Here is a 24,121-nt window from a genome sequence, read left to right on the forward strand (position 1 = left end):
ATCAAAATCATTATTATCAATGTTCTTCACTGCTTCTACACCAATACTTGGTGACAACAACAAATTCAGCTGTATCATTCTTGTGTTTTCATAACTATGAATTACTAACAGATTTACCTAACTAACAGACATAATTTTTTTTAATTAGTTTTTTTTTTAAATGTAACTGTAATTAAAGTTTTGATCTCACATATTTTGTCCAACATATTAATTTTTAAACATAATTTTGTTTAAAGTTGAACTTATTGGATAATCACTTTCATTATTAAAAACAATCAGTTACCACTGATTTTAAATTTACTTAAATGAAAATAACTGTTTCAACAAATTGCTCCCTGCAATTTTAAGTTTAACAGCAACAAACAATACTTCTTGTTCTTAAAAAAAGTCAAGCAACTTAGAAATGAGGGATGCTACCCCAACCTTCACACTAACTACCAGTCTCAAACTACTGCTAAGAATCCGCTTGTTTATCTAACACTATACAAACCATAAGCCTAACTATACTCCTACAGGAACCCTACACCTGCCAAGAATCCTCTTGCATAATCTAACACTATCTGAACCATAATCTTCACTACACTCCTTAAGACTTGAAGTAGCAACCCTTATTCTGAAGTCATGCAAAAACTAACAGGACTTCGGTGGTATAAACATCATATTTGTAACCGCCAAGACAAATCAGACTTCAATTAGCACCACATTATTTCCTTTACGCAACATACATACTATAAGCATGACATGCAATCATATCAAGGTACAAGTTTAGTATGTTTCATACAATGATAAAAACCACATGATTGGTTGACTTACAGCCTCATGGCAGCAAACAATTTATCCGCACTTTGGCAAAGAAAAACAATTTTCAACGTACAATTTTAGTATCATTTTTAAGTTAGTAATTCAATGAATGTAACTCTTGAACAGATTATACAATTAAGTACTTGCCATGATTATAACATTTCAATATTTTTCATACAGGCAAACCACCTTAGCAGTATTATATCTTACAAAATTCTGATTCAAAATTCAGATGTCAGGATGGAGAATGTCACATCAAAACGGACTTGGTTGGACATGGGTCTATTGGCCTGTATAACCCAATGTGCCATACTAGCTTTAGTCTTTGCCTTTATATATGATACTTTACATAATTATACTATACTGTATACTAATACAGTAACAATAAAATACAAGTCTTTTTAACAGTTACCTTCAAAATGGTAATACTAACAAATGACATACACAATTTGGGAATGTCACACACAGTCATTGTAACGACACTGTCAAATTATGATTTTCTGCATGAGTTGTACTTAGTAATGACTGAATTAAAGAAATTTTTAGTCTTTCCAACTTGCACCCTTTTTTATATATTTACTCACTGGAATCTAATCAGTCCTGTATTTTGCCTCTCTATTTAAATGTTTAAAATATAGAACCAATCATAATGAAAAAAATGTTAAGATCCAGGTTACTTACAATAGAGGTTAATAACTGCGCATCGGTTATTGGAGGGCATTGTGAAAAATCTAAACATTTTGCCTTTGGAACCGAGGAATATCCCGAGGGGCGTAACCCCGAGGGATATTCCGAGGTCCAAAGCAAAATGTTTAGATTTTTCACAATGCCCGATATATTACCGATGCAAAGTTATTAACCTCATTCATAACCGTCACTTTAATCTCATCACCTTACAAAATAACACAATTTTGCTCAAAAGTTTATAAAAATAGATGATTTTTACATCTTCCCTTGCCAAAAATCGATCAGGCTAAACAGAACGACCAATAACAAAAGTGCGTATCACAATCTGTGCAAATATGGTAGCGCACAATCCAAATACGGCAGCCAGCGCAGCAAGCAGTTTGTTGGACGCACAATACCGCGCACGCAGAAGTCAATTGTGTGCGACATTGGAACAATTACGCATTTTGCGGTCAATTGTGAGATATTAATGACCTCGATTTGCGTTCGCGTTTTGCAAATAATAAAATATGATTGGATCGCACGCATCGCGTTTATTAATGAGGTTATGAATGCTCACTTAGTTCCCTAAATTAATACTAACTAAAGCATTAACTTGTAGAATATATTGGAGTAGTCCAATTTTAGCATGTAATGCTTCCTTCAGGATACACAGGGATGACTCATTTTTACTTGGCCAGCTTAGCCATCATCATCTGTGTTAATGCTTCTAGCTTTCTCTTTTGTTCTTCCATTTCTCTTTTTGCTCTTCTCTCTGTCTCTCCATTTCTCTTTTTTGTTCCTCCATCTGTCTCTCCATTTTCCTTTTTTGTTCCTCCATCTGTCTCTCATGCTCATTCAAGGTCCTCTGCTGTACCTCAAGCTGACGGTCTTTCTCAGTAAGCCTTGCATGAAGCGACTCCACATCAGACTCACCTGATCCTATAGAAGCTCGTGATAGAGAGCGAAGACCATTGCTGGCTGTAGGGGATGGTAGTGTGACATTGTTGGGACTGGGAGTAGATGGTGCTCCTGTGTAATCAAATGGAATCTTGACTTAGTAATGCAACTTTATCATCTTTATAGTAAAAATCTCAATATCTAAAGTCTGCCCATTGCATTGTTTTTCTAAAGTGAACTTCAACATACAGGATTGCAAAAATTAATGCCTGCAGCTCCAGCCATGAACATTTATTTTGGTGGTATCTGTGTTTTTCTGATCGTTGGTTAAGTGGTGTCTGACAGGCACCTTTGTTCCATAACCATTAAGGTATAGGACACTTTTTGTTTGTTTTTGCTATAATAGCCCTTGAATGAAATGTATTTAATTATGTTCGTAGCATTGTGTGTGAATTTTATGGCAATTCCATATTCTATTCTAAAATGGCCCAAAATAAGGTTTTTTTAATATTGTTGTCCATTTCTAATCCTCACCCCCATAGACTTCTACATTTAAAATAAAAAGACCCATAAAAATTGAACAAATTTTGGTTCGGATGTAAAATTCACACAAAATGCTTTACGAGTCATTACAAAGATAATTAAATAATTTTCATTCAGGGCTATGTGGATTGTTTTTACGTATTGCTTGTACAGTGAAATATAGAGTCCTTTCACAATAAAATGTCCATCTGAAACAAATGTGCAGGGGACACTAGCTTAACTTCCTTGGTGAAACTATGTTCTTCTTCTTGCATATGAAACCTAATAACCGAGAGGTATTTAGACCTCAGGATGCTTACTGAACAGCCAGTCCCTTATTTCTGCATTAACTTCATTGAGACTAGTTGCTCCATGTTGAACACTTGCTTTGTGAAACCAATACAACATGATGGCGAGATTTACTTTATACTTACCATTCTGTTGAATGGGTTTGGCCAATCCTTTGGTGATCATCTGTTGCTTGATGGTACTGCCACTCTGGGGTTTGATATCTACCAGTATACCTGGGATACCTTCCTTGTTGCCTGCCACTCTCATTTTACATGGCTGGTTCAAGAACTGAAATAGGCAAATAAATAAACAGTAATAATCATTATTTGCCTTAATGATCAATCACTTTCAAAAAAGGACATTGTCAACAGGAAGTAAAGTGCATACATCAGTCATTCACCAGTATCACACCGCTGATGACGGAGTATGGTTACTCTGAAATTATTCGGACAAAAACGTGAGTGTTGTTGACTAGTTTTAAACTCAGCACATGTCGCTATAGCCTTGTGGGGTATGAAATCTGTAACATGCTCTAATAATGGCAAGAACTCTAATATCTTTTTTCAAAGAGAAAGATTGAAAATACAAAGCTTACTTAATTAAGGCAAGCTTCACACCATACCAATTTAGTCAAACATCCAGCTTTAGCCAACATGAGCATCTTTTTTCTAGACATCATTTGAACAAATCACTGAATTAGATATAGACCAGGAAATTCAGACTTAAATTTGAGGTTTTGTTCCAAGCTGGATAAAGTTGTAGATTTTAATTACTTTTGCTTCTATTGAACAGAATTTATTTTTGAAAATTGCACCCCAAAAAACGCAATTGAGGCTGTGAATACTCTGATCACGTTTTCCTTCGGTGCCGACTTTAATGTAATGAAGGCAATTTGACTTATTGCTATAATTTATATATTTATAAAGGCATGCATACCTTTTATTGAACTACAGAATTATAGATTTGACCATTTATTCTTGATTTAGTTGGTGGAAAATGGCAAGAAATATAGACCACCCTATGTGTTTAACCCTAAGACAAGTCAAACCACTGACTTATCTCATACCCTTAAACGTGGTAAAAAGGTTATTCTATGCATATACCAATCTTATTATTATCAATATGTGTGTTTTACCTGGGCAATAAATAGAGTTGCTTCTTTATTCCAGCTGCTCCCAACAGGTGTCACTCCAGCTAGAGAGCATCCAAATGACAAGGCTGGTACATCTATGATAAATTTATCATCCAGCTTACGTGACATTCTCACATCCAACAACATCTGTGTTACCATAGTCAACAAAGAACACTTTGATTTTATCCTTGGACTCATACTCCAGCGCCACTGCTCTACACCAATCACCTGTTTCTGCAAACAGAGCTGCGCATACACTGCCTGTGACTGGGCGGTACGGGTGGTAGCGCATCAACAGCACTTGAGTAGTACATGGAGGCTTCTTGAATAACTTTATTCACAGCCTTGTTTTTGTCGCATATTACAGTGATGTAGAGATCTTCAGGAGTATTCACCCATGATATAGCACCTTCAAAAGTACCCGTTGGTGGTTGTGCTTGCTGGATCTGAGTGGCTGATCCTCTTTTGGTACTGCCCTGTTGGTTGTCTTGCTTAGGCTTTGCAGCTGCATCTTTGGGTGTGGGAGTTTTCTGATGAAGGTTACTTGGAGATGGTTTAGGTGGTGCACCAGCCTGGTTAATAGCACCATGGCTGGCTAAGTTTTTCTTGATCAGATCTTCTGAAAGTTTGGTTGAATTTCCAGTTTCAGCATCATATACAAGCTCAACAGTGACTGGATTGGTAGAGGCATCCACAACTTGGATCTGACAAAGCCCATTAGTAACCTGAAATCATTACAGAATAGAGTAGAATATGAGAAACCAATCTACAACTATCATGCACCTTCTCAGTAGTGTGTGTAAGGATATTACAGTTAATTTTTTATTTCTTCAGTGGTCGGAGATGTGTGTATCGCGTACATGAGCGTAAACACACAGGAGATAAACAATCACGCTGATTGGCTGATCAACAGTCTTGACAACAAGACGGTTCACCCATTGGTTGTTGGCGTGTATAAAGGGAGGAGACCTTGCCACTTCTACGCGATCGCCAATCACCAACGACCTCAACCACAGAAGAAATAAAAAATTAAACTGTAAATGCACTTGAAATGAAATTGAATATCAGTCAACTGTACTTGTTGTACTTTACTTAGACCAAGAACAAATAACTGGCATGTGAATCAAGGTCAAACGTTTTTAACATTGCAAGCAATAATGGTTGGGACCAATGCCTTGATATCATTGATGTTGCAACTATAGGCAAAATATTAAATTCTCGATCATGAGAGCAAACTTGGGTATGCACAGATATTTGCGTCGAGCGTACTACGCAAAGACCGGCGCTTACGGCGCAAACACAGCTTTTGAGAATTGACCAATCACACGATCGTTGCTAGGCAAGGTCAAGGTCAAGGCGCGATTGTGTTATTCTATGAAAAGTACGCTGACGCAGAAGGTTCATCCTCTCATGATCGAGAATTTAATATTTTGCCTATAGTGACAGGTGGGATACAAAGCACATTCTAATGGATTAGTATCCTTCAGGTAAAACTTGCTTGTGAGTGTAAAGTTGGGTATGACTAACATGTTTTCATTGTTTTGCTTTAATATTAATATCTGGGGTGTATCGAACACAAATATAATGGGTGCCCAATGGGCACCCTTGGACATTCCCAGAAATTCAGGGTCAAAGTTTACAACTCAAAATTGTTTCGATTTGGTTTAAACATATTCCAAAATATTCCTTAGGTCACAATGATTCAGAAAATATATAGTTTGAGCTACCTACAAATATGGAATTATTGGCAAAAAGGTCAAAGGTTGGAATTTTGCACCACCTTGGTCAAACACAGAACAATTATCCAATTATGGTGAAAATGGTCTCAAAATGTTTGTCTTTTTTATAATAATTAATAAAAGAAATAGTTTGCGCTACCGGTACCTACGATGTTTCGTTATCATGGTAACTCGGCAAAACGAGTTGAACCCAATTGATGTTGACTTATTTTTCCACGTAACCTTGGTAACAGAATGCTGCACATAGTGAAAACTTTTCTTTTCCTGAATTATAACTCCAGACTGATTGGTCATAGGTAGACCTAACTATACAGTTTCTGAATCCTTGTGAACTGAGGACAATTTTGGTATATGCCTATCTGTTAACTAAATCAGAGCAATCTTGAGTTTTTACCCCTGTTTAACCTTTGACCTTGTATTTATTTTATTGCCCAAGGGTGTCTACTGGGCACAAGCCATTTTTGGGCACCAGCCATTTTTGGGCACCAGCCATTTTTGACCTCCCAACCTGTTACGCATCAACTTTAAACAACAAAATGTTAGTCATATGCAACTTTACACAAAAGGGAAAAGAACAAAAGGCATTTACTAGACTACATACCCTAAACTTAAAATCACTTGAGAAATTAGTGGACAATCAGTATATGACAGTGTTCAAGCTTTGACTTACGTTTGGCGGACAAAAGTGTGAAAAAATTATTTAGGGGTGAAAACAATAAAAATTCTTGATTGTTTATATGTTTCCAAGGGTAAAATATCATGTAGTTTCAGATTTTGGCACTTAAAACTCCCTATCTTTTATAGATTTCAAGAAAAATTCAATTTTATGTCCGATTTTGACTGAAAATAGCCGTTTTGGGGTGACAAAAAATTTGACTTGCAGATTTCCTGTGAGTGTATGAACATGAACACTATTAAATAGAGCCTAATTTTCTATACTAATTGTGTTACAAGGGTACAATTGTGATATTAAAAGCATTGAATGGGATCAACATCTTTCTTTATTTCCGTAGCAGCAGTAGAAACTTGAGTGTTCGGGTGACAATTGATTTGGAAAAAAGTACGATATTTGCCTCATTTTCTATTTGAAAAGGCCATATCTCCTCATTCGTATGAGCTATAGGGATGCTTTAAGTGTCTTTTTGCTCAGTATTTCAATAGCTAAATGGTAATATAATAAATAAGTAAGCTTCATTTACAGAAAAGAAAATAACTTGCAATATGCTACCCCCACCCCTAAGAATTTTGAGGCGTGAAAAATTAATGGATTCTCTAAAAAATAAGTCCTTCAAAACTGGGAGGTTTAAGGCTAAACAAACACAAACTTGCTCTTGCCAATACCTCCCTCTAGAGCAAGTTTATGTTTATTTAGCCCTAAGTATCCCCATTTTGAAGGACTTATTTTTTTTTAGAGCAAATTTTCATGATATTTGAGGATTTCGGGCAGAAATATGCCTGTACAGTGCTATGGGGAAAATTTTCAAGTTGATAATTATGCATTTTTTATGTCAGATTCAGATTCTACACAAAATTTCACCCTAGAAAATGTTCCTTTAAGTAGGATATCTTTCACTTTATGTTTTCACCATTCTGTCCACAAAATGTAAGTCAAAGCTTGAATGCTGTCCTATGTGCATGTTAAGGGGGTATGCAGGATCACTCAAGTGCGAAGTTTTAGACATCTAGTAACCCAGCATCGTCCATGGATGTTGCACATTCAGCTTTCACAAGGCAAACAATTAGACTTTCCTTTATACAAATTCAGAATCAAATTGGTGTCAACATCAACTACGTTTATAATCAATTTATCATGCCAATTCAGATATAATTCAAAACACAATTCAATAATGACTTTTGCCTAATATAAACATGGTATTGGGATTAGGGATGAGACTTGGGATTAGCAAAAGATCAAGAGAATTGAAGTTGGGAAAGGTTCAGATCAGATCAGAATTTGGATGATCTCATTTTAGTTTACGTTTCTTCTTTATAATTGAAGTTGCCTATTTCAAAATTCATCATAAATTCAGGCTGTTTGAAATGCACAATTTGGACAAGAGTTAGAAGAAAACCAGTTGCCCCATGTCTCTTATATCTGAACTGAATGCAATTATTCAAGATTACTGTGCAAACATCAACCTTACAGTACTACAAGGTGTATCATAATTAAGTACACAGTTAGAAAAATGCCACTACTGTCTGTTCAATTAGCTTAGATTCTTGAATTTTTAAGATATTTGAAAAAATAACAAATTGTGGCCATAGTCATCAAAGAAAAATGTTAACAAATACTTTTCAAATGCCAAAGTTCAATTTAAAACCCCATTTCTTTTGAATTTTGCCTCATTTTAGGCAGTTACTTGGGTCCACCGAAAGGGTTCGAGACCTTTTTACAAATCGAGTGGGACGGTCCATTATCAACTTAGGGCATAGACCCTATCCAATTTAGCAAAACAATCTGTCCACCAATCTGTCCTGCCATTTCAATTGTTAAACCGTTCCGGTTATTGGATAGGTTCTATAGGTGATGATGGTCCATTGGTTTTTGTTACACGAAATTGAATGGTGCGATTACGTTTTATGCATAACATTATTCTGAGCATTATTTTTTTCCTAAACAATTACATTAAAATTATGGATTACAAATGTAAGATTATTTTAAAGGGCATTTCGTGATCCACAGCCTCATCCCCCACTTTTCTCAAAAAAAAGTTGAGATTTTTATATCACTGGAAACCTCTGGCTACATAATGTTTATGTACAAAATATTTCTTGCAGATTAATTCGCTTTGCAAAGATATCGTGAAATTTGAATTTCGTTATGGTGCACCAGAACGCAAATTACAACGCATTGTCTATGGAGCAGTGTAATACACATAATCATGCATAACTGCATAAGCGCAAAATCGGAATCAACTGAAATTTTGGGAATAGGCTTTTTTCGTGGAAATGTACTGAAAAATGTCATAAAAAGAGGATGCTCGGATCACGAAACACTCCTTTAAATAATATTTTCTTGTACAAAAGTTCATTAATTTCACAGTTTTTCAGTTTGTATTCAACAAGCAAAACGAAATAACAAATTGAAAATAAATGTGTAGTTTTATAATAGCCTACACCTTCTCAGACCCATTCTCAGACCCATTCGCACAATAAATAAATAAATAAATAAATAAATAAATAAATAAATAAATAAATAAATAAATAAATATATGCATGGAATATATTTATATAAGCTGGGCCTATAAAAAACCTTAGTTCATAAATAATAACGTAATGTTTCAAGACGGGTTTCAACACAAATTAGGCATACTGGCAAATATTTTGCTGGACAATACTTCCTGATGCGGATGGTCGAATAAATACCATCTCTGCGCATTGTTACATTCGCCCCCATGCTCTAAATGGATTGATTCAAAAAAGTTTATGGTACCTGACGTTCTACGGCTTTTTATAAAAATATCGCGGGAAAAGACCAAAATTGAAACTTTAGAATTTGAAAGGTATAAATCACGTTAGGTCTAAGGCTGTGCTAACACATTTCTTTGACGACTTTGACCACAATTTTTTATTTTTTCAAATATCTTAAAAATTCAAGAATCTAAGCTAATTGAACAGACAGTAGAATTAAATGTATGAGGTATTTGGTCAAAATGCTTGAGTCGATAGCTGAATCAACATCTTGTCCTCCTACAACTGTAAAATCACTGGTGTGTGACCATTAATAAAGACTCCATGGCTGTGTAAAAATGCACTTATCACACAACTGCATTTTTACTTGGCTCACAAAAATAGTCAGAGTCCTTATTAATGGTCATAGCCAGTGATTTTACAGTTGTGGGAGGACAAGATGTTGATTCAGCTATCAACTATAGCATTTTGACCAAATGCCTCATACTTTTTTAATCTAGTGGCACTTTCCAAACTGTAAACTTTATTTTGATACACCCTGTATTGATATTATTTTCAAATCACTGCATTGACCATAAAGTTTGTATGATCATAATGTTAAAGCCATGATGTGTGTTTTTGCTCCATAGTGACGCCCTCAATTTTTGTTGAATTTCTACTTTTTGCATGATTAAAATGCCCGATGGTGTACTAAAATACCATGCAAAAAGACTAAGCCTGAAGTGCTTTAATTGCAGTAAATTTTAAGTTTTTATATTAAAACCGGAGATCTCAAGTTTTATTCTGAGTTCACTGATCGAGTGGTGGCTAAACACATCGTGTGCATATGTATTATTGAATCATTTTTGTTTTTCGTCCTAGTTGTGTGAAGCTACACCAATATTCATGAATATGATTGGTGAGCGCATTGTAGGGGCTGGAATGAAGTAGCAATTTTTTTTCGTTTTATCTCATTTGTTTGGCTCAAAATTTAAAGGGACAATGTGATCAGCGAAAACTAACATTTAAATAGGAATACAATTATTCTTTATGCAAATCACACATTATGGCTTTAATTGCTATCACACATTATGGCTTTAATTGCTATAAAACAAACTTGTTAAACTTCACTGCACTGGACACAATTACGTGGTAAAAATGTTAATTGCTTTAAAGAAAGGAAAAAAGTTAAGATGTGTCAATACAAACCAAACATGGTCACAAACTTGCAAAAACACTATTACAACACAAAACTACTTGAAAACTTGCAGAAGATAGAAAATTAACTTGCTCCACATTGATCACTATCTACACCTTTGAAATAATAGAATAACCCTAACTCCGCTGAGGCTTTTCAGCGGCGGGGAAGGAAAGAAGGAAGGAAGGAAAAAGATGAAGAGAATTTTTATTTTCTTGGGTGCGGTTTTGAACCCCCGACCCCTCGGGTGCCACACACGCTCACGTCCATACCTAGCCATGGGGGATTGCCTTGGCTGGCCAAGCTTTCCGTCACCATGTGCTTTTGCATGATGACGCAATCGCATCACATTGAATACTTGCGCTTGCAGTTTCTTGCTCTTGTAGATTTTTGTGGCTTTTGGTGTGGTTAGGGTTATTTAGTAATGTGAGATTAGTTGAAAGATGTCCTCAAGTCTGTAATAAATTACCTGACGACGCATATATGTTGCTGCTGCCGATGATGAACTCCACTGGCCTCCTTGGTCTGCTCGTGGTTGTACATTACCTAAACAACAATGTTGGGCCATAACTGGTATCTTGTGGAACTCCTCACTCAATTTCTTAATGGCAGTATGATTCACTACTTCTTCATTACCAAAATCTACAAACAAGACTTTAGCTGAATTGTGTGAAGCTGCTCCAACCACCTTCGCCCTGTACCAACCATTGTCTTGGCTAAACTGTGCAGCACACAGTCCCCCTTCCTTTGGCATGATGCTCTGTCTATCAGGCTGGCTATAATAGCTGTTCAAGTCAGAACCCAATTTTGTTATGGCATGTGCGTTCTCTTCATTGGCTATGTGGATGAAGAAACTTCCTGGGTGATTCACAAACACCACAACTGCTTGGAATTCACTGGATGGTAAAGGCAACTTTGGTAGAGAGATTGTCCTTTCTGATGGTTTGCTGCTTGATGCACTAGAACCATCTCTGGTTTCAGCCTGATGAGTGACTGCTGCTACCTCCTGGTCGGGGAACTTAATAGCCAAATCTGGGGTTCGTCTTCCAGTGGGGCTTTGATTAGCAGCTGTGGTTGATGCTTCTGTAGCCATTGTGCTCTTAATCAAGTCTGCTTGTACATCTATGGTGATATTGTCACCAGTAACAATCAGATTGACTTGGCAAATATCACCTGTGTTATCTATCACCTCTACTTGACATAGTTGTTCCAATACCTATTTATGTGTTAAACAAAATTGAAAGCAATATCACAACCTATTTATACATCACATCATACACCTATAGGAAAAAGATGTCCGTAAAGTAGATTGAACAGTGCACTTCGAAACTTCCTGAAAATAAAACACTATTGAGAATTACACTTCAAAACAATCAAACCATATTATGTGTCTGCTTCATTCCATTATTCATGCAATATCATAGGAAATTGTTTTCATGGTCAATGCTTACAAACAACATTTCAGGCATCATTTATTTCCATTGACCATAGCATAATTATAAATGGTTAATTTTGTCATAAAACTTAGACAAGAGGATTATGCATTATCATCATTTTCTGAGGTTTTGATGCAAATGAACATTGAATTAAGACTTTTGCACACAGCAGTTGCAATGGATTGCCTTACCTTTGGTTTGATCATCTGAATTGAGTCTTCACTCCAATTCTTGCCACCTGATGGCACTATACCCGCTACAGCACAATGTAAAGTAAGTACCGGCATTGCTCCGATTCTATCTGGCATCTGGCGTATTGCATTTGTTGGAATAGTCTCCTCATTGCCATAATCATAAAACATGACCTTGGCTGTAGCTCCTGTGATGCTTTCCACCATTGCACGGCACCACTCGTTTTCATACTTGGCCACTACCAACTTACCGACAGTTGGTCTGTATCCAGGTTGAGGATCATCTGTGAGGCTTTGCAGGGCCTCATACAGCTTTATAGCTTGCTGAATGAACTCTTTCGGTTGGACGTAGAAACTTCCAGGGTGGTTGAACCATAGAACCGAGCCAGTGAATGTCTTAGAGGCTGGAACCTGAGCCTTTGGTATTTGAGATGACTCGGTGGGCTTAGTATTGGGAGTAGGAGATACTGATTGTCTTGGGCCTCTTTGGGGATGCTGTTGAGTATTGGGAGTAGGAGATACTGACGGTCTTGGGCCTCTTTGGGGATGCTGTTGTACACCATCTGGAGACTTGGAATGAGCTGGTTGGTTCTTTTGGTACTTCTGGAATGCACCTCTATTAGATGCTATTTGGTTGGAATCAGGTGATCTTCCTTGTTGGCTTTTGAATGGTGGTGATAGAGCTTGGTTTGGACCCCTAGCATCAGGGGATCTGGGCATGCGATTTGATGGAGTGGCTAGCTTATACTTGATCATTTCATCCCTGACCTGGAGAGGCTTGCCATTCTTCATGGTAACTTCAAGTTCCACAAAGTGCAAGCCAGACTTTGGTGAGACTCCTTTCACTACAGCTTTGCATGGACAGCCAAGAATCTGTTGATAACATAGGGAATGAAAACAAATATTATAAAATTACTGCAGCATTTGATCTAAAAATCAAGCTTATTCACACTTAACTGCACTTGCAGTGTATTGTACGTGCCCTGTTTTAAGTTGACTATAATATTTTCATTATTTTGCTGCCATTCCATAGTGTTGGAATAGCCAAGATCAGTTAAAAGAATGATTCAAATTATTGTGTATATGGTGCAATGTGTTATGCTGTCAATATCAGCTATACTAGGTTTAATCAGCCAGCAGAAAGGTAACCATCTTTGTGATGAATCTAATGTGTTTCAATACAATGTACTGGACCACTAGAGTTTCAATACACTGTAGTGGTCAAGTAACATGTATACTGTACTCGGCCCACTTCAGCTAAACAAAGTAATTGGTAATTGATATCTGCCCCACATAAATGCAAATCACTGCTTGAGTGATCAAATGTTCTGCACACTTAAATCTTGCTTTCTATAGAGGGATGTCAATTGGTCAGTGCCTAGATTTGTGGTTGGGCATACAACACCAGGATGCTCATTTCTAAAAAGGCACAAATGTAGGTCTGTTTAGCTAGCCTAACCAGGTTGCATAATAGTGTGTATGCAATAAATCAAATGGAATGGTGTAACAATTGAAATGGCAGTAATATTGGAGGACAGTTCTAAGATAGCTTAAAGCAATAATGTGTGATTTGCAAAAAAATAGATTCCTATTTAAATGTTTGTTTTCACTGATCACATTATCCTCTTTTAATTTTGAGCCAAACATATGAGGTATAACGAAGAAAATTGCGATTTAATTCCAGCGCCTACAATGCGTGTACTACGCTCGCCGATCGTAACTTGTAATACTGCACGGAGCATTGTACATATAAGCTGACATCCACAGGAGATGTTATATTAGCAAGCAATCGGTCGATGAACTCTGAATAAAACCGGGTCGACCAGGTTTTAATATAAAAAGTTAAATTTTACTGTTATTAAAGCACTTCAGGCTTAGTTTTTTACATGGTATTTTAGTACACCACTGGGCATTATAATTATGCAAAAAAGTAGAAATCCAAGTACAATTGAGGGAGTGGCTGTGAAGCAAATCACACATTATGGCTTTAAGATGACAGAGGGACAGGTCTCTAAATTGATTCTACAACCATTCATACCCAACACCTGTTTTACTGTATTATCAATTTATCGTGCAAATTGCCATGTGGTACCTTTTGGAGGAAAGAATTTTATTTAAATGAGGATGACTCTGTCATGAGTGATGTCATATTGAATACCCTCTACTGCAGTGCAATTGTCATTTCAATCTGGAGGGCAGCAATTTATTTACGCAACATAATTGTCTTCATTCATAGCATAAAATGCATGTTCCAATGATATTTTGGGGTTAAAATTAGTTGTGGTATATATATATCTCATGAATTGCCCAAATTTGTGACAATGTCATTGACAGCTTATGGGTTTAATAGCACACATTGTCCAACCTATAAGTGGTGAAATTGATGGGTTTTATTACTGCGGGTGTCAGTAAGTACCAACTTGAACTTACACTCGCATAAATTCACATAGCCCATGCCAGTCACACATAGCATACACATTAAATAGGTACTACCGTAAAACCTCGTCTACAAGCATATGTGTTTTTGACGAAAGCTTAATTAATACGAAACAAGCGTAAATATTCCAATACAATAGATTGGTCTTACAATAATACTTGTTTGTATATGCTTGGATCTGTAATTTATTTGTTCAAACTCCATAATGCCGCATGGAAAAATTTAGCTTTTATCAGAGGCACTCTATATGCTTGTAGACGAGGTTTTACGGTATGCCCGTATATCAATCCACAAAGTTATGTTTTGCCACTTTAGGTTGAACTTTACAGACCCAAAAATTGCCTCTGAAAAATACTGAAATGCTCAAAAACCTTAAAACAATTTGGAATAAACATGGACATGGTAAAATAGCTCAATTTGGCTGAAAATAACAGAAAACTCTGAAATTTCTATATAGAATGCCAGTATGTAACAATCCAAAACATGTCTCTGCAGGGCACCAAAACATTATATGAAGAGCTTTGTTTCAAACCCCTTACATCCACTTGCCCAATTTTGAGAACACATCAAAAAAATCATCAAAATAATCACTGATATAAGGTGTTTTTCAACAAAAGCAGTTTTTGGCAGGATGCAAACTGCTTTTGTTTCAAACCCCAGTGATTTTTTTGATGATTTTTTGATGTGTTCTAATAAATGGGCAAGTGGATGCAAGGTGTTGTGAAACAAAGCTCTTCATATATGCATCAAATTATGATTGATGATATCTTGGATCATCCACCACTAGTTGATAGCAATTGGACTTACATTCATCTGATATCAACACAACTTTGTACGATTCAAGTCATACTGTACCTTTTCTCTGACTATGCCGCATGTCTCTTGTGGCCAGAATTTCTTTCCTGGAGTAGTGTTAGTGATGTCCGCGAGCCCACAACGTACAGCCATCATTGGCAACTCAGCAAATTTAGCTTCCATCTCACGGATGTTGTCATACTCAATGTCATCTTTTATGCCATAATCAGCAAACAGAAGTCTTGCTTTGTTTGGGATAGGTTCCCCTAAGACTAGTGCTCTTCCCCACATGCCTTTTCTCTCTGCAACTACATGATCACCTATCCCTGGTTTGTAACCTGTCTTTGGTGCACTGCTATAATGTTCGCTTAATTCACTTTTCAACTTCTGCATGGCTTGTTCATTCTCTTTAGTTGTTCCATGCAAACCAATGTAAAAATCAATAGGGTGCGTCACCATTATCACCCGTCCTTCAAACTCTGGACCCGCTAGAGATGGAGGTGGAATGCGAGGTTTCAATCCAGGTCCACCAGATTCAAGTCCAGCAGCACCTTGAGATTGTCTAGGAGAACTGTATTGTGAACTTTGACTCTGCACATCCTTTCTTGTTTGATTGGGCTTTGGAGGTGACACGCGAGGAGCTTGATTGGTCGTTGGCGGTGATGCATTTGGAGTTTGATTGGTCTTTGGTGGTGATACACTTGGAGCTTGATTAGCCTTTGGAGACAATGCATGGGGATCTTGATTGACCTTGGGAGGGAATGTACGGGCAGCTTGTTGTTTCACCTCTTTTCTGGGTGGGGATTGAGAAGGATCCTTAGCAAGCATTGTGCCGATGAGCTCTTGGCTAACTGACAATGATGGACCATCACGTTGGGGAAGGTTTATGGTAACCGTGTAAGTACCAGGTGACTCCTTGACCACCTTAGCTAGTATCAGCTGGCCCATTATCTATTAAAAAATACAGAAATAAAAGTATCAAAATTTATAATGTGCCATTCCAAAGAGAAAGCACTAACAAAATGAATAAACACTACTTAAAATTTAAAGGACAATAATCTGACAATCCTGATTTGCATTCTCCCTTTTCTGATCTCATGGTGTTGACCAAAGTGTTTTTCAATGTCATTGGACCTCAGTACTCAGTAGCGCAAGTGCTCTGTTGCTTGAACATTACTGAATGAAAGGACATTCATCTGATTTTTAATGTTAATGTTGTTTTTGAAAAATGCTAAGAAGTCTGATGCTTTAAATACTTTGAGAAGTATATAAAAAACAGTAAGAGCAAACATCCAGTAAAATGGATATAAGTATGACTTTAACATCTTTTTGAAAACTGGAAAAGAGCATGCCTCCCTGAGGCAATTCCACAGCAAGGGCGAGTAAAACTGAATATTTTGAATACAGTATTGAATTGAGTATTACACTTAATTTCAGTATATTTGTTTCTCAGGCATGAGACTGCACCTTCCTAAAAATAACTGAAAAAAAAATGAAAATGTGCGTGAAATTGGGCAAAAAGTACCAAAAACTGGCTGAAATTAAATAAAGGTTAACTATAAAAAAAACTGAATTCAGTTTTTAAACTGAAAATTCTCATGCCTGGTTCTGTATAAGTTGTATTGTACAGCAAAATGCTCCACATTTTAGGAAAAGTGCAATTAAATTTGGTACAAAGCCAAATAGAATTTTGATGTGCTGGTTTTGTTAAATGTTCTTCAAATATATCTCTATAATGACCAAATTTGTGATGAACTATCGTATAGTTTTAATCACAAGACAGTGATAAAATTGCATTTTCCAGTTTCTGCAAAATTGACAGACAACACAGACTCATATCAACTTCGGCAAACAAAGCCATTGGCCTTTGACCTGTTTTGGCACATAACTCCACAACCACAGTTCATAAGCACACAAATTTTACATTTATGTAATCCTTATGACCAGGCAGATAATTTGATATGCTTTTGAATAAAATAAGGAGCATGTGTAATATTTGACCTCTGTATAACCTTATGGGGTTATTTTGGGTCAGAATGGACCCCATAAGACAATATTTCGTGATGGGTATATGAAAATTTGTTAAATACCGGTACTATTATCTATTCCAAATATGTTCCATGATAGCCATGATTACAACTCTCACCTTGTTATGCAAGAAAGATGTGGCTTCCTTGCTCCAAGTTTGCCCGCCACCAGGGGGACACACATTGGCCAATGCACAGCGTACTGCCATGGCGGGTAACTGCGCAAATCGTTCCAACAATAGGTGGGTATTGTTGCGTTTCACCTCTTCATCATTACCAAAATCAACAAAGTTGACTTTGATGACATCTTCGTTGTGGCTCTCTATGACTCTGGCTCTATACCACTCACCATCACTGGCTTTGGCCATGCAAAGATCTCCAGTGGCCAATTTGCTCTGTGAAGGACCAAGATTGGGGCACAGAGTACTCAAGTCAGTAGTAAGCTTTTGGAATGATCTGACTTCTTCATCTCTGAATATGCTAATGAACATATCAGAAGGATTGTTGATGTGTAGCACCTGCCCCTTGAACTCTCCTGCAGGTGGTTTGATAGTGCCAAGTGTGAGTGGTTTAGCCACTGGCTTTGGTGTAGGCGCTGATGGTTTGGCATGTCCTGCTGCTATCATCTTCTGAGCAATGCTGATATCTTCTTTCAAGATGGTGATGCTGTTGTTTTTATCTCTTCGTACTGTTACCGGTTTGTTAATTAACTGTAAAAAGATTAAATCAAGTGGACATGTGTGAATCCATCTAATTATTATAGTTATGAATAAAGGATGCTATCCATGCTGCTTTATAACCCTGAAATGAATATTTGGCTGCATTTTTCAATTCTTACCTGTGTACTGAGAAACAATTCTAATTTGATGACTTAAAAGTGTGTGATCCGATTGACAGACTCATCTCCAACTTTATCCCATAAAAATCCAGATTTTGGTATCAGGTAAAGCTCATATTTTTTTCATTAAAACATATTGAAATTAGGCACTCCCAATTAGTATATTTCTGAAGAAATCATCAAATTAGTCTTGACTGTGTTAAACCATGTTTGAGACTAATTCAACAATTTTTTGATGATATCTTCAGAAATACACAGAATAGGAACTCCTAAGTTCAATGTTAAGGGCTCGGATAGCGATGTTTTCACATATTTTTTGTGGGACCTGAAAGCACATCGGACATACATGTACCAAATTGCATTTTGAATACAAGTAATGTCCTTCTGATATCATATTTTGAAATTCACGATAAAATACACATTTTATGGGACAAAATTTTTTCAAGTTTTATTCTCGCTTTGTTAAAAAAAATAAAGACACAAAAAATGAATTTCTTGATTTTCAAAGAGGACTATGTGCATGATTTTCCTAATGCCCGAGGTAGCTTTGAGACACAGGATTCAATTAAGATGGCCTAATATCACCCTGTCACGTCATGATTGCATAATTTAATTATGTGACATGCTTGTTTGAAAATTGAACTGCAGTAAATATACTTCAGACCATTTCACATGCATGCATTAAAACATTTTGTCCTTGCAATCTGTAATTTTTTAATTTAACATCCCAATTTCATGCATGCACAGCCTCAAATAGACCAGTAGGACTACTTACACATACAATTTGGTTTGAAACATTCCCAAAACTTGTCTTGGCATGGTTCAAATAATAAACACTAACCTCTGTATTGAGCCACTCTATGGCTTGTTCACTCCACTGACTCTCACCAGCTGGATCAATATCTGACAGAGAAACTTTCCCTGCTGCAGCGGGGTACTTGGTAAATTTGTCATCCAGCATACGAACATCCCCTTGTACAACTTCTTCATTTCCATAGTCAATAAACTGGACTCTGTAACCGTTTGGTGCCACGCTGCCAAGTACTCGTGCACGCAACCATTCATATGTTTTGGTCACACATATTTCTCCTACTTGTGGTTTGTATGTCCCTGGAGGTAGTGCTTCATAGTGGCTTTGAAGACCAATGGTCATCTCACTGAAAGCTTCTATGTTTTCCTTGAATGCAATCTGGATGAATATCTCTGATGGGTTATTCAACCATGCCACCATAGCTGGAAATTCACCAATGGGCATCTCCACATCTGGTACCCGAGTCAATGCCACTGTTAAAATACAAAATATGGCTCAAGTAAAAATGAGACCAATTTGGAATCTTGATGCACACCTATATCCACAACCTTTATCCCCTTGCCCACTGTAATACTCCAAATGTTTAAACAACCATTCAACCTTGTAGGCATGTATTACAGCAGATTGGGATAAATCACTTCTAACAAACACATATTGCTACATTATAATATTTGTTTTCATTTCAAGAAAATGCAACATTAATAGGAATTGAGTGAGATATTGGATATAATTGGGATGATACACCCCCCCCCCCCACACACACAAGGGAAAAAACCTTTCTTACATGGGTAAGGGTAGCAGAAAGACAGCAACTTGCAAGCATAATAACACTAACAGCTAGGCCCTTCACAATTGATTGTGAGCTTACTGTTTCCGGCTCGCATCCCAAATTGAGAATTGCAAAGTATTATAATGTAATATGTAATATAAACCACACACTTTCCTTTATTAAACCCATTTTTTTTTCAAAAGTCACTCTCTAGCAATGAATGTGTTACAAGTGGACTTTTATACATACTGGATTTTAATCAATGTGTTACAAGACTCAAATCATGGAATTGGGTGATTCTTTCATACATGCTATTTTTCACATGCTCAATAGACACAGAGGATAAATTTGAGTTGTTCTTTCATACATATGACAGGCCTATGTATAGCAACACTTTCCCATGCTTAACTCAAGTTGGCTTAAGTATGGACTTGGGTGGCTTTTGTATTCATATATTCAATTATAGGTCCAATCTAGTCAGTGGTAGTAGTATGAGATGTTGTTGCTCAAACCACAAGGCTACCCCTGCAGTGTAGAGTATTCCTACGGGGTCTAATTATGATAAGAGAGTCCCCTGTATGACACAGCAAGTCAATTGTTAAATAGATTATTGTAATGTCAAGTGGTAAATAATTATTTTGAAAGAATAATTTATCTAGATGTTGGAAAGAAACAGGAATTTTTGAAAGTCATGGTGAAGCCTATATGTAATTTTCATTCTCTAACTAAGGACACTGAAGGCCTTGAAGCAAGTCCATAAAAATATCAACACGTACAGAAGTCCTCTCTGTTTGAATTTGCCAAAATATCTGTGCGTGTAAATAACAACTGATACAGGAATCAAGCGGTTATGCACTGGATAATGACAGTTTGTAAATTATCAATTGTTATAGTTGTGTCAAAATTCTCATCCATTTGAACTCAATTCTCAAATATCCATGTATGTACGTCATCCACCAGTGGAGCTCCTGCGCCCCTCCGCAGAACTTCCGGTAGTGGATGTTCTGCGCTCGGGGCGCAGAACATCCACTGTCGGAGTTGATGCGCCCGGGCGCAGTCCCTTATATGTAACGGTGGATCATTGCTGCGCTCGGGCGCAGAACATCCACTGTTGGAGTAACTGCGTTCGGAAGTAAAATAATAGATTTTCTTATTATAATAACTGTGGATCATTTCTGCGCTCGGGCGCAGAACATCCACTGTCGGTGTTGATGCGCCCGGGCGCAGTCCCTTATATGTAACGGTAGATCATTGCTGCGCTGGGGTGCAGAACATCCACTGTTGGACTAGCTGCGCCCGGGCGCAGTCCCTTATATGTAACGGTGGATCATTGCTGCGCTCGGGCGCAGAACATCCACTGTTGGAGTAGCTGCGCTCGGAAGCAAAATAATACATTTTCTTATTATAATAACGGTGGATCATTTCTGCGCTCGGCGCAGAACATCCACTGTCGGAGTTGATGCGCCGGCGCAGTCCCTTATATGTAACGGTGGATCATTGCTGCGCTGGCGCAGAACATCCACTGTTGGAGTAACTGCGCTCAGAAGCAATATAATACATTTTCTTATTAGGCCTATATTAATAAATATGCACGGCGCAGAAATGATCCACCAGTATTATAATAAGAAAATCTATTATTTTGCTTCCGAGCGCAGCAACTCCGACAGTGGATGTTCTGCGCCCCAGAGCGCAGCAATGATCCACCGTTACATATAAGGGACTGCGCCCGGGCGCATCAACTCCGACAGTGGATTCTCTGCGCTCAAGCGCAGAAATGATCCACCAGTAGTATAATAAGAAAATCCATTATTTTGCTTCCAAGCGCAGTTACTCCGACAGTGGATGTTCTGCGCCCCCGAGCGCAGAACATCCACTACCGGAAGTTCTGCGGAGGGGCGCAGGAGCTCCACTGGTGGATCACGTACATAACTCAAATATCTACTAAAATTCCTAATTCTCCTAGCATATATGCTCAATGTACATTGATGTACTACAGTGCTTATAAAATGCATGAGGTCATAAATATGCATTAAAATTCAAATTACTTGTTAAAAACCTGCAAATGAGGTGACACATGACAACAGTGAAGTGATCAACTGATCACATGCTCTTATCTCAAGACCAGATGCTACCCTATGCTTATAAACAATGAAGTCACCTCATACACTGCAAGAACTCATCAAATCACCCGACCAACAAAAATCACCAACAACTCTTTACTACACCATAATCAGCCGATACAAAAATTATTTTGTAATGACAAATGATATGCAAGTGTCAAATACTAGTAATGATTGTATTTATGTAAAACAAAGCAAGACAATACTGGCCCAACAACATCATTACACCTGCTAATTAAATGTCATCACACCTATCCTTACCTGGTGTAGGTTGTGCCTCTACAACTAGTTGAACCTTGGTCACAGCTTCCTCTTTGTCTGGTGTCGGCAGAACAGGTGAACCCAAATCCTCCATAGCTACCACTTGTGCCAGCTTGGCCTTCACCAATTCATCTCCTATGTCCTTCTGTTCTAGTACTGCCTTCACATAACTTTTGCCAGCTATAACCCTTGTAATGTGGATTGTACATATTTTGTTCTCAAGCTAGACGAACGGAGAAAAAATAAACAGAATCGTAAGCATTACTTACCAGTTAAAAACAATCTTGACTTACTCAACAGGCAAAAGCAATGTTAACCATTAATAACCATATTGACCATGTAACTTGATTGAACACATATACATACAATATTTTTTAGAGCACATTTCCAAATGACCATACAAAATGCATGAAAAGATAAAATAAAGATTACGAAACAAGCAATGCAGTTTGAAAAACAAATGTATTTTCAACCATTATTTGAATGCAGGCAATGAAATGGAAGTGCGTATTAAGATTGGGAGCTGGTTCCATAGCTTTAATGCGTAGGAGAATGTGTTGTCAGTTGCAGATTGAAGTGTCAAGATATGCATTTTGGGCTCACAAAATCTTGCAATTTTACTGTGTTTTTCTGCAAAAAAGGATGAAGCAAAGGATAATTCTTGTTAATTTTTCTTGGGGTTTGAGGGAGGGACACAGCCAACAGAAAAAATGAAATTCAACTATCACATTTTATTAAGTTGTTTAACATTTAGACAAGTCAGCCATCAAGTTCAACTACCTACCATTTCTTTCATTTTCACTATGCTTTGTTCACTCCATTCTTTCTGCCCACTTGGCGGTGCTATCATGTCCAAACCACACATCATAGCTTTTGGTGGTATATCCTTCCACTGTGGCTTCAGGGCACGGATATTGTCATTCTCTATCACAGACTCATTACCAAAATCCAGAAAGAACACCTTAGTACTGATAGGGCCCATACATTCCAACACCTTTCCACGGGACCAGAAACCATCAAACAGAGCAGCGCAGAGATCGCCAACAGCAGGTGTATAGTTGTCATTGGCAGAGTTCTCATAAGAGGTCTGCAGTTCAACAGCCAATGTTGCGAGGATTTCTTGATCCTCTAAATTCTGAATGAAGAATGTGGATGGATCGTTGACCCATACCACGCTAGCAGTGATGGCTGCTGGCTGGACTCCACTGGGTGTACTTACTGCAAGAAGAAAAATTGTTGGTAAATATTTAGTAAACATACCATATTTCACAAAATAATATTACAGATTTTTGTTTTATTATTTCAACACATCAGTTCGGGGCTTTATTGACAAATTCCTCTGGAAATATAACCCTTAGGCAGTCCGTTTAATACATTAGATAGTTAATGAGCTTCAAATTCATCTGTGCAAATTAAAATTCTATGTGTGCAATTTTTTTAAAAGAGCAAAATGACTCAATGAAGCAAAATTAGCTGAAAAACTTGCAGCATAACTTTGTTCACTATTTTTTAAAGATACTATGTTGTTGTATAACATAGGAAATATTTAAAGCACAACAATATAAACAACCTTGTAACAAAATGAGCTAAAAATGTAATAAGAAGTTAGTGAGAGTATTTGAATTCAGAGATGTTTATGAATTCAGAGGTGTCTCTGAATTCACAGCACCCCCAAACTGATATTGTTACAATTTTTTAATCACTTCTTTACCTTTAACACTTCCAAAACTACCCATTTGTTTATGACTAGCCCTTATAATTAAACCCAGGAGTGTTGAACAAATTTGAACAAGATCT

The 24,121-nt window shown here is 37.2% G+C and overlaps 2 protein-coding genes across 2 annotated transcripts in view; both read right to left on the bottom strand.

Moving 5' to 3' along the window:
* Nucleotides 1-2,042: 2,042 nt before the first annotated feature.
* Nucleotides 2,043-4,533, bottom strand: LOC140149124 (uncharacterized). Its single transcript, XM_072171305.1, has 3 exons — nucleotides 4,316-4,533; nucleotides 3,324-3,468; nucleotides 2,043-2,499 (listed from the first exon to the last, which is right to left on the bottom strand). Exons 1-3 carry the CDS (start codon nucleotides 4,508-4,510, stop codon nucleotides 2,198-2,200), a joined length of 642 nt encoding a protein of 213 aa, XP_072027406.1. The 5' UTR covers nucleotides 4,511-4,533; the 3' UTR covers nucleotides 2,043-2,197.
* LOC140149123 (uncharacterized) overlaps nucleotides 4,533-24,121 on the bottom strand; it is a 69,244-nt gene continuing 49,655 nt past the window's right edge. Inside the window, exons 21-28 of the mRNA XM_072171304.1 lie at nucleotides 23,109-23,542; nucleotides 22,325-22,547; nucleotides 19,205-19,647; nucleotides 17,645-18,235; nucleotides 15,559-16,449; nucleotides 12,267-13,139; nucleotides 11,109-11,855; nucleotides 4,533-5,037 (exon numbers count right to left, since the gene is read on the bottom strand). Coding sequence (XP_072027405.1) covers nucleotides 4,537-5,037; nucleotides 11,109-11,855; nucleotides 12,267-13,139; nucleotides 15,559-16,449; nucleotides 17,645-18,235; nucleotides 19,205-19,647; nucleotides 22,325-22,547; nucleotides 23,109-23,542 — 4,703 coding nt within the window. The 3' untranslated portion in view covers nucleotides 4,533-4,536. The remainder of the gene's footprint in view (nucleotides 5,038-11,108; nucleotides 11,856-12,266; nucleotides 13,140-15,558; nucleotides 16,450-17,644; nucleotides 18,236-19,204; nucleotides 19,648-22,324; nucleotides 22,548-23,108; nucleotides 23,543-24,121) is intronic.

Source organism: Amphiura filiformis, chromosome 3 (assembly GCF_039555335.1).
Source record: "Amphiura filiformis chromosome 3, Afil_fr2py, whole genome shotgun sequence".
In the NCBI taxonomy this organism is placed as follows: domain Eukaryota; kingdom Metazoa; phylum Echinodermata; class Ophiuroidea; order Amphilepidida; family Amphiuridae; genus Amphiura; species Amphiura filiformis.

Coding starts and splice junctions, on each gene's coding strand:
- LOC140149124 (XM_072171305.1), bottom strand. CDS start 4,510: ATGAGTCCAAGGATAAAATCAAAGTGTTCTTTGTTGACTATGGTAACA. Junction 3,469..4,315: donor CAACTCTATTTATTGCCCAG/GTAAAACACACA, acceptor TGCCTATTTCAG/TTCTTGAACCAGCCATGTAA. Junction 2,500..3,323: donor CAAACCCATTCAACAGAATG/GTAAGTATAAAG, acceptor TTGATTACACAG/GAGCACCATCTACTCCCAGT.